Source organism: Anopheles coluzzii, chromosome 3 (assembly GCF_943734685.1).
Source record: "Anopheles coluzzii chromosome 3, AcolN3, whole genome shotgun sequence".
Taxonomy (NCBI): domain Eukaryota; kingdom Metazoa; phylum Arthropoda; class Insecta; order Diptera; family Culicidae; genus Anopheles; species Anopheles coluzzii.
Genome location: NC_064671.1, coordinates 5,516,639 through 5,527,522, shown reverse-complemented (window position 1 = coordinate 5,527,522; position 10,884 = coordinate 5,516,639). Strand labels below are relative to the sequence as shown.

The 10,884-nt window shown below is 52.9% G+C and overlaps 1 protein-coding gene across 1 annotated transcript; it reads right to left on the bottom strand.

The window, feature by feature from the left end:
* Window positions 1-1,266: 1,266 nt before the first annotated feature.
* Window positions 1,267-9,228, bottom strand: LOC120957309 (extracellular serine/threonine protein kinase four-jointed). Its single transcript, XM_040379452.2, has 2 exons — window positions 8,960-9,228; window positions 1,267-6,461 (listed from the first exon to the last, which is right to left on the bottom strand). Exon 2 carries the CDS (start codon window positions 4,713-4,715, stop codon window positions 3,048-3,050), a length of 1,668 nt encoding a protein of 555 aa, XP_040235386.2. The 5' UTR covers window positions 4,716-6,461; window positions 8,960-9,228; the 3' UTR covers window positions 1,267-3,047.
* Between the last annotated feature and the right edge of the window lie 1,656 nt (window positions 9,229-10,884).

Here is a 10,884-nt window from a genome sequence, read left to right as displayed (position 1 = left end):
TGCGGAGGGAAAAAGCACACTCTTTCTCCTTATCTCTCCAGGCCGCTTCCCTGCTTCCCTGCTCTCCTCCCTCTGAACAGCCACTCTCGGTAGTCAATTGTTGTGGCACGGAACACACGGGGCACGGTACAATATCGCGCATATTAGCTGCGATGGCGAGTTTTGCGAGATTACGCTCGGAAAGCGCTTGCGCATGGGACCCATGCGTGTCCACCAACGGCAGACGGCAGAGCAGCATACACACAGCTACAGCCCAGCGTTACCGTTCATCGCGCCGCCGTGTTTCTTCCTTGCGCGGGGCTGTTTTTTTTTTGTTGTTGTGTGTGCAGACAAACTTCCCTCATTCGGCTTTAGCTCGCTCTCGCGCTCGCTGCCAAAGGGCATTCCGGCCGGTTTGCCCACCTCGTGGGACCCTTCTCATTTCGTGGGAGATCAGTGTGTGTGTGTGTGTGGAGGGGGAATGGGCCAGGACTGTGGAGTGCTCAGGTAAGATAAGTTTCATAAAGCATAAGCTAAAATGCGAAAATATCGCACACGAGATTATGAGCCAACCGTTTCGGTGGGAAGGATCCCCACCCCTTCCTTTCGGGTTTTGGATACTGTGACCGTAGCGAGGATTAGAGTCTTCTCGAGCTGGGCCACTAATTGAGGGGGGGGGGGGGGGACGCATAGAGGGGACATTGGAGGTAACCATGCCAAGCCAGCGAGAAGAAACTGCAGCACCACCACGAAAAATGAAGCGCACAAAAATAAACGCAATATCCAGAGCTACCCAAAAGGAACTGCACAACAGCACAAAATGTGGAGCGTGTGCGCGCGTGCAGGGAAGGAAAGGCCACTCGGTAAAACGACCTCGAACAGCCAACGGGGGTTATTCGATGCAGCGGCACCGGCCAGCTCGAGTCGTGGTCAGTTTTCGGGGCGGGCAGGACTTTGCGCCAAAAGGCAGGAAAGAGAGAGAGGGAGAGGGAGAGAGAGAGCGAGTGCAAGAGACCCCTGTCCCTGTACTCGAAACGTGTGCTTTCGAAACAGGCCCGTCTTCCTGTTTGCATGTGTGTGATGTTTGGTGGCCTTTCTTCTGCAGCCTAAAAGGTGGGAGGGGGAGGTGGGCGGCAACGGTTGCTCGGGCTCAGCGACTGGCGGGTAATTGTTTTAAAAACGCGACAGCCGCTCTCGCTCTCTCTCTCTCCCCAATCCAGACTTTTCAAAGATGCCCATCACGCAAGGGACAATTGCAATGGCCTCCCCAGCCCTTTTTTTGTGCATGCGGGAGTGAGGAGGAAGACACAATATTTTTCCCACCACCACCATCACCACCACTAGCAAAAGAAAAATAACCCCCCGAAAAAAAAACGGGGAAAGGTGAGAAAATTGAAATATTCTGCACCGACGACAACGATGACCGACGGGCAGGAGGATCGTTGTCCCTCTCCAGGATGAGGTAATGCGCTTGCACACGAAATTTTAGCATTTATGGTGCGTGGCTTCTAAGCTCTTCTTCTCTGCAGCAGCAGCAGCAGCAAGGGAAGGTAGCTTTTGAGGCCCTCGGACAGCAAAAAGAAGCCACGCAAAATTGCATGTAACAATTATGCAGCACACGCTGCTGTCGGCAGCGGAAACTGTTTCGCAAAGCTGACAAGATGGCGTCGTCCACCCTTCGGCGCGCGCGCACTGGCCGTGCCGAAAACCGGGCGAACGAAATGGAAACGACAAGAGTTGCGCCTCAACAACAAAAAAAGGCTAGACCATGCCCGCGTGCGTGAATCAAATCAACCGCGCGCGATTCAATCGATCCAATTTTCCAGCTCTATTCTATCTGTGCGAATCAATCTTCCTCCCCCCTCATTCATCCGCTCCTTATTGTATGACGCTTGATTACGTGCGGCCTTCTATTGGCGTGTAATTCGATTGCCGGTGCCGATTCGCCGATCGATTTGGCTGGGTTTTGTTGCGCAGCGCAAAAGACGTACGAAAATTCTATTTCCTCTGGCAAGGGGTTCGTCACTGCCACGCTCGCGCAAGTCTCTGCCTGTACATTCTAGCGCTGGGAGCTGAAGCGCGATTACAAACGCGGGCGCGCTCAAGTGTATATGTGTGTATTTTGGCTTTGTGTTTGCATGTGTGTAAATGGGAATACACAGAACGCTTCCCTCACAAAATGAAACCGCTTTTGGTCGAAGGGTGGCCTTTCGACGGGGGGAATTTCTATTTAACTGCCGCGCCAGGAGGTCCTTTAATGCGGAGCTGGCTTTCGGTTGTGTGTTGCTCGGCGCGCAGTAGGCGCTGTTTCGAGCACGGTTCAGACAGACAGACAGACTGATGGCTTACAGTTATTAGAAGGGAGACGTCGGTAAAAGAGTAACAATAAAATGGAGATTAGAAATAAACGAGCAAAAGGTGCGCGTGTGTGTGTGCAAAGGCTCCACGAAGATGAAGCAGATAGTTCATCTGTCAAATCGGCTGTACAAACGTTGGGAAGATTAGATCGTATCAACCTAGACATCTCTGATAGTTTTCACTGTTTCGAAGCCATTGCTGGTGGGATTTGAAAAGAAGTTTTTGAGGAAATAGTTTACTTGTATCGCTCTGTTTTATGCATCAACCCCTTAAGAGCAGCAAAACTGTGGTCTGGCGTTACCCTCAAACTAGTGGTAGATCTGTGTAAGTGGAATTGTTCTGTTTGTGTTACTTTCCTGCTGTTTTTTCTCTCTCTTTTCTTTTACCTGTTTTGTTAAGCTATACTCATTATCATTCATTCTCGCTCTCACGCAATCTCGCTGTCTACTATCATCATTCCTCGATTAGTCTTGCATCCCTAGCCTAACTGTACGGGCTAACCTTACCACTACCTTTACAGTCCGTAAATGTAAATGCAAAATAAAAAACAACCAACTAGCAAACTAGCAATAATATAATAATAATAATAAATTCCCATCGCTCACACAAAGGACTCACAGTCTTATGGCGCGTGCGCCGCTCACCCACCCACCCACCTGTCTCCGACTGGCCGCTTCCACTGCACCTCCAGCACCAGGCGGGCCCGGCGGCTATCGGTCGGCGAACGTTTCCCGACACTTCTGCACCTGCCCGAGCACCCGGTCGATGCGGTCGACTAGAATCTTGACGGACTTTTCCGGCAGCGGCGGCAGCACGTCCCGTATCTGCGCCGTCGTCGTGCGCTCGAACAGCGCATTCAGCCGCTGGCCGACGCTGGCGTCGCGCAGCGCCTCGAGCGCCCGCACCGTCGACCGCCGGAACACGCACAGGTTGTCGAGCAGCAGGCCGTGGTAGGCTTCGTACTTCTTCAGCAACCGGTAGCCGTGCAGCAGGCCCGACTCGTTGTCGAGAAAGACGAGCAGCGAGGAGTCGGTCTGGCGGGCGAGGTTGTGCGCCGGCGCCGCCATGATGTCCGCGTTCCACTGGAAGTTGTACAGGTTGTTGACGACCCGGTCCAGGTTGGCGATCAGGTAGTCGAACACGATCAGATCGGACCACTGGGCCAGCTCGACCAGCCGCTCGAGCACCTCGGGCGTGGGAGGCTGCGCGGGGAGCGTACTCGTGCTCGACGATGGCGTGGCCGGAGTGGCCGCTTTGCCGTCTCGGGCCGGGCCGAGCCGGTCGAGCAGCAGCCTTCGCACGCCATCCCGCGGTCGATCGAGTCCTTCGGTGATGTTGCGCACGTCGAATCGGTTCAGATGTCGCTCGAGCGGCCGGAACGGTTGCGGGATGCCGGCAGGCTCCAGGTTCCCGATCCACTTGGTGATCACGACAGGTTTGGTGGGTTTCCACTGGGCGCCGGCCAGCTCTTCCGTTGCCGCAGCCCATAGTCGCGCCTCGGGATCGATGATGGACGCCGCACTCGGCGCAAGATTGGTCAGGTTGAGCAGCTGGCCGAGATAGAACGAGAACAGCTCGCCCTGGATCTGGTCCGTGTTCTGCCGATACCGTGCGCAGGCCCTCGTACCATCCCGGAACACCAGCAAACGGTTCTGCATACGGCCACAGCCGATCTCGAGCCGCTCCACCTCTGCTTCGTGCAGATATCGCGCCCAAGATTCGCTCTGCCGCTGATCGAAGCCATCGGGCAGGGCTCGTTCGACGCTCGGGCCCCAGTAGATGCCATCCCGTATCACGCCCTCGCCATCTTCACGCTCCGCATCGTCAAACTTACTCGCCCGCGACTCACGTCGCTCCGGAACCGCTGCCTGGGCCATCTTCGAACTGCCGGCCAACATTTGCTGCACTATCGAGGCGGCCGGCGACGGAAGCTTTCGCTCCACGAACCCGTCCACCTCCAGCTTCGGATGGAAGAGCACATCCTCGCCCTCGCCGGTCAGCTTCTCTTCCGCAATGAACGACACGGACGCGTACCGACCCCTCGGCCCATCGTCCGCCGAGCGAATGTCGTCGATCGTCGGGAAGTGTGGCATCTGGTGTGCGGGATGATGGAGCGCCTGCAGCGCCGGCTGCTGTGGCTCCTGCTCCGGACTGCCGTCTACCACGATCGAACCCTTCGAGGCGGCTTGCGAGATGCCGATCAGCGGCACAAACACGCCGAGCGCCAGGCCGAGCGAAAACGCGGCCAGCACGCTCAGCAGACAGGCCTGCCGCTGGAAGGCGCGCCGTCGCCGCGCGGTCATTGACATTGCGCCGTCCGCACTATCACGCTCTTGTTCACAACAGGCACCCGCTTCGACGGTACGCACGTCAAACATTTTCCACGTGCAGCAACACCACACCAGTTTGCGGGGGGGAGGACGTTTTTCTGGCTGCTGCTCGGTTAAGTTTTGTGATTGATTTTCCGCTGTTGATCGAGAGGGCACATACACAAGAGACACTCGTACACACACGTTAGGAGTTTTATGTACTAGACACTGCGGGACACTTTAATGCTTTTTCGTATCGCTAACACAGCGTAAACATTTTTAAAACACTTGCAGCAACAGCAATTTTCGGTTTGTTCACGATTTTTCACCCACACGATCGCATCATACACACACTCGCTCGCTTTTGCCGATCTTCTTTGCGTTGTTTTCACTGCGCGTTCCACTGCGCGTGTGGAGCTTATAATAATTGATTTATTTGTGTGCGATAAACTCTCTTTCTTCCTCCCTCACAGAATCCGGGCAGGCGAACAGCGCACGGAAAATAAACGGCACTGCAGCAACAACAACATCACCAAGCGACGAACCCTCCTTGGGGAACACGAACTCCTCCGCACTTGCCCGCAAGACGCACACTCGCGCGGCACATCAGCACAGACACATTCACAGACACACAGACACACAGGACACATAAACCGAAATCACGCACCACTGGGGGGATCGTTTTGCAAAAAGGGCCACGCGGGGTGGACAACAGAAGGGGTGGCGTATAAGGATTATTTTTATTTCATACTTTTTGTTGTTGTTGATGCTTCACTCGATCTCACTCGTCCGGGGCGCATAGCAAAGGGAGAAGGTGGGTTGCTGAGAATGTAAAACAAAAAATCGCAAGGAAGAATGGCTTGGCACAATGCTGAGCACAATCACGATTCTGATGGCCGCTTCCTCGAAGCCCCACATCAACAAACGCTCACACACAAGCACAAACACATACACACACACGCTCACTGATCGGTACGCACAGGCTCACTCTGGCACATACACACCACCACACACACGGCGAAAGGGGGGAAGGGCTGTGGGCCGGGGTTGTTTGCCGATCACGATTGGGGACAATAAATCCTTTTTCCCGCAACAAGCCCGTCGCCGTCGTTCGGTTGTCGTGGGCTCGATTTGCCGCGCGATATGGATCCAAACGATCGGACAGAGAGAGAGAGAGCGAGAGGCAGAGGATCGCCCTCACAGGACTGATTGCGGCTCGTTAGTACACGGTTCCTGCTGGCGGTGGCAACAGGGCAGTAACCGGCGAGGTGCTACACATTATTATTATCACCGCGAAACGCGAACGCGAACTTGCATCTCACTGGCTGCACCATATGCTCTTTTATACCACCATTTCGGGGGGCCGTTCTTTTTTATGTTTTCTTGCACTTCCTGTTGCACCGAACGTTGCTTTCTTTTTGGCCGTTTTTTGTGTGTGTGTGTATAAGTACGTAACTCGGTCTCACTACGCTAAATCTCTCTCCCACAGCACGCGGCTTTAGGGGCGACAGTCGCGAAAGCACCACCACCGACGATGGGGCTGATTTCCGGCCGATACTGCACTGGTGCTCTGATCCACTGTTTGGGCGCCACCGTTTCGGGGCATCATTTTACATCGGCACGACACGATCGCTCACACGTCAACGCGGTACCGGCTTATCGCGCGCAAGACCGAAACGCAAACACTTCACCGCGAATGTCGGCGCGGATGATCGCTCAAAACACAGTTCGGCACGCGGGCGGAGGTTCGTCGCTTACAGTCGTTTCGCACCGCGCAATTTGATTTCGTTTGCTGGCTGCTTCTGGATCCTGGTCCTGCAATGAGAGCGGAGAAAGAGAAGAAAACAGAGGCTGCGTGTTAGACGAGTGCTGGTACAATGTATGCTCTCCCCAGCAGGGTGAGCGAGAGAGAAAAGATGGGGTGGGAGGTGGTAATAATGTATTTCCATATTTAAGCTCGCGCTCAATGTTATCCCCATAACACAACCGTTTTCCATTCCATTTAAACACACTTTTCGATTAAGTCCTCCAAACCGGACCCGGACCAAGCAGGCCGGGGGGAAGGAGAATCGCCTCTTAAGCTCTCTAAATGGAAGCATGGTACACCGAGAGACCCTTATAAATAATCTTAAGTACAGAAATGCATCAACCGACACCCGCTGCTGCACCGCCTCCTCCCGCGGCTCCGATCCTCCTTCAAAGCAAAGTGAACAGTGAGGAACGACACAAAGACGTGGGAGAGAGAGAGAAAGAGCACGCAGCATTTTATCAAGCCAGCGACGCTTGAATGAAACCGCGTGGTCAGGGTGGGAGGCTGGAAAACCACACGAACGCAAAACACCCACAATCTCTCGCTCGCTTCCCCGGGGCTCGCTCCGGCCGCGCGCGCCGCTTGTGCAGCTTCCCAAAATCCCAAATCCGTCCGCTATGGAATCGGATGGCAGCGGCGGTTTTTCGTTCGTTTCGTTCCGTGCCGTGCTGGCCCGAAATAATAAAAAAAAGCACAAACCGACCCATGCGTCCCCGTGCGGCGGCGCAAGGGACGGGGTTCAGATTTTTGTGTTCTCCTTCTTCGTGCTTGCAGCCACACCGCGGTCCGCCCGCCCGCGCCCGACCACTGTGGATGGCGCGGGGATGGCCTTTTGGAATTCTTTATCGTTCTCGTTCTCGCCGTTCCGCCGGTCCGCCTGATTAGTCGCCTGCCTGCTTCCTCGGCCTCAGCCGACCCCGAACGAGCGCGTATACACATACGTTGCAAGTGTCTGTGTGTGTGTGTCTGTAGGTGTGTGTGTGTGTGTGTGCTTTCATCTTGTGTTGCTTTTATTTTTTTCTTCTGTTCCCTTCCGCACGTGAAGTACGAGGTGTTCGCCTGGCGGGGACTGGAATTCTGTCCCGAGCCCGTTTTCCACATACACACACACGACACGCACGAGAAGGAGGCACCTGAAGCTTCTTCAGGCTGCTGCTGCTGCGCCCGTCGCCACTTGAGCGGCTTAGTCAGTGCTTCAGGGGGCTCCCATCTCCACTGACCGCACAAGGGGCCGGGGCTGGGGCGAGTCCTCTCGAAGCTCCCTCTCCGTCTTTAGCCGTTTTTTTATCGCTTACCCGCACCCGCTTTTCGAAAAACTGCAAGCCCCCTACCAATCCCCAGCGCCCAGAGTTGATGGGCGAGGACCGACATGAAGTGTCCGGATCCTGCGTGCGAGCCACGGCCAACCCATCTTGTGTATAACTATGTGTGTGTGTGTGTGCGTCTGGCTCGAGGCGATACAGTGTCGGACTCGACAGTTGAAGAAGGTATTCCACACACCCGTCCAATTCTTGCACGCGGGGACTGTGTCCTCCGTTCCGTGCCCTGCTTCAATGTCTTCAATGCTCACTTTCTTAGGATGTACGGTGAATCTTCGCCATGGCGAGTAGGGTGGGTAAGGGACTGGGACTGACCACGAGGGGGACGAAAAACATCAACCGGTTCAAGTTACGCACATCGATCGCACACACCGCGCACACAGGAGGCAAAACAAGCCACCGCCCTCCGCCCGTACACGATCGAGTGTCTTGGTGTGTGTCCTCAAAAATCCTGAGAGTTTGGTCCGGGCTCTTCAAGGGGCCTGCTGGATCGTCCAAAAATCGGAGATGAAAAGCTACGGACGGAATGGGCCCCTTCGTTCACCCACCCCCGTCACTCAACGGCGTTGTGGTAGAACGTTGCCGTGTGCGGTTAGCGAACGAAACTGTTTTTTGGGAAAAATCTCGTGTTTCATCGGATCCGAATCCCTTTTTTAATTTCAACCAGAGGGCAGGCGGGGATGCGTAGAAACCGTCCACCCTCAGACGGGGGTATCTCAACACGCCGGTGCGCCAGTGTTGATATCGGCTAGAAGTCTCCACTCTTGCAGTCCACAGACACGCACACACGCACAGCACCATGCAGTGGTTCGGTGACCCAAATCTTCAATCGCTGAAGCTGCATAAACCGCAGAGAAATGTTTTGAATCAGCTCTGTTAGCGTCGCTATCGGAGACGTTCACCGTACAAAGTAGGGAAAAACATTGGAAAGAACTGAGAACAGCACACGAAACATCACAGCCCGCAGAGGCTTGAGCCTGTGTTTGATAATGAACTGCTGCGTTCAAACACTTATCCCGTCGGATGTTTCGACTACTTGGCATTTACCGCCGGCACGCCTCAAGAGTTGGTTGAGTTCTTGCACTTTGATTCATACTCTGAACAGTTCCACAACACTTCATTATACCTTCACCACACACAGCTATCACTCACTTAAAGCTACAAAGCTTAAAACTAATGCGTACCGTATTAATGCTAGCCGAACACCGTTGACACTTTGCTGTTTTGCTTTACAATTCCGCACCTCGAACAATCAAGTTCGTTAAAGTAGTCGTATGAAGCTTGCCAACTTGCAACACCGTACTTCGACTCAGTATGAGACTGCGAACACGCCAGCTTGGTACAACACACGGGAGCGAGCTCGAAAAAAGGACCGTTCGCCACGAAATCTACCACAAAATTGGTGACTCGAAAGCAAGTCCGGCTCGGTGTGGCCTCCTCGTTGTGGTGCTGCTGGGCCAGTTCAGGTACGGGCTCGATCTCTCGACCCACACACAGGTGAATCTCGTTCGGCTCTCTCTCTCTCTTGGGACGAGCGCGCGCGCGCCCTCGAGAGAGAGAAAGAGCGAGCTGAGCCGAAAGCTTTCGGGTGAGCTTTTCGGTCCAACGGGGTACCACTAGCTGTCTCGTTTGTGCAATCTGCATGCTGGAGCGCGTGCGCGAGTGAAACGAACTGAGCAAGAACCAACCCTCAAGAGGTGGTGAGTACAGAAGGGCCGAAGGAGGCGGTGGAAAACGGGGGGTGTAAAAATTAATAACAATAATCAAAGCAAGCCTGTCACGCAATGTAAATGCCTGTCAGGACGGGGTTGCGCCCGGGAATTGCGATATATTTTTTCGGGGGCGCTGGCGTGGAAAGTTTCGACTCAATTGGACCGCTGGAACACTGTTGTGGGGAAGGCGAAATTATGTTGTGAGCCGCTGGGAGTGTCGCAATGCCGGGCGGTCGCACCGATATACCTGCTGCCGGTGGAAACGCAAAAATTGTGCGATCCGTCGCTCGGGCTCTCATGATTCGTCCATGGCAGTATGTTGAAGCAAAGGGACGATTTAACGGCATATGAGCGGGATGGTTTTGGGGTTTGAGTGTGTTCAAAATACATTTTGAATGATTTTATTTTATTTTTCAATGGCAAACAGCGTTTTGAAGAAGTTTGGGAGTAACAACAATAAGAAATGGTATCATTTTTTGGCACTTAAATTAATAATCGAGGAAAAAACTTTATTTCCTATCCGCAAAGTGTTAACTTTTAAATATGATCTATGAAATTACTAAGTTTTTTTTAAGATTAGGATGCGTGTATTCAAACAATCAATATGTTAGACTTAAAGCGACGAACTTAACTTTTATCCGATTTTAAAAGACTTATGAATCGGCACAAAAGACTTCAAGTGTCGAACTCTGTTTCCTGTTCTTAGCAATTGTCTTTGAGTAATTTATGGCTTCCTTTCTGATATTACAACAATTAATTTATTATGAATAAACAAATTGCATTGCAATCTTGGAACAGCTAGAATCAAGTGTCATAGCGAAGAAATACTACAGCAAATTTTTTGCAAAAATATGAGAAAAAATTGCAAAATAACTTTAAAATCAGTTTATCTCATATTTTCTGTTATAACTAATTCATCAAATCACAAATAAACTTATAATTCTCCCTTTAAACTCCGAGCAGTTGCAAGAGGTCCATTTTGCCGACGGCATTTGCGGCATCGACAATCTTTTTGCAATCTTCTGCACGTTCCGCGCAGCGTTTCGAGGCTGAAGCTCGGCACGATGCAGCATCTCGCTCACACGATCGTGCGTCTCTCCTTCTCCTCGAATCATTCTTCTGTTTATTTCTTCAATGAGCGCGTGCAATTCACAAACACACGCGCGTCGTACATCGTTTCTCACGAGCATGGCATTCGCTCTTCTCTGCCAAAGAATGGTTTTGTTTTTCTTTTTAAAACACGATCCAACAATGCCCAGGAGAGCAGCAGCGCAGCATGAGAGTGAGCTTTTCACTCTTGCACCAACACAGTCATGGCGCGCGCTCTGGCTGGCAAGAGCAACTCTCATAAAAGCTCGCTCGAACATCGATATCACGGTGCTTGTCTACACCTCCTC

Bases quoted from the DNA above. Each gene is read 5' to 3' on its own strand.
- LOC120957309 (XM_040379452.2), bottom strand. From the start codon at position 4,715: ATGTTTGACGTGCGTACCGTCGAAGCGGGTGCCTGTTGTGAACAAGAG.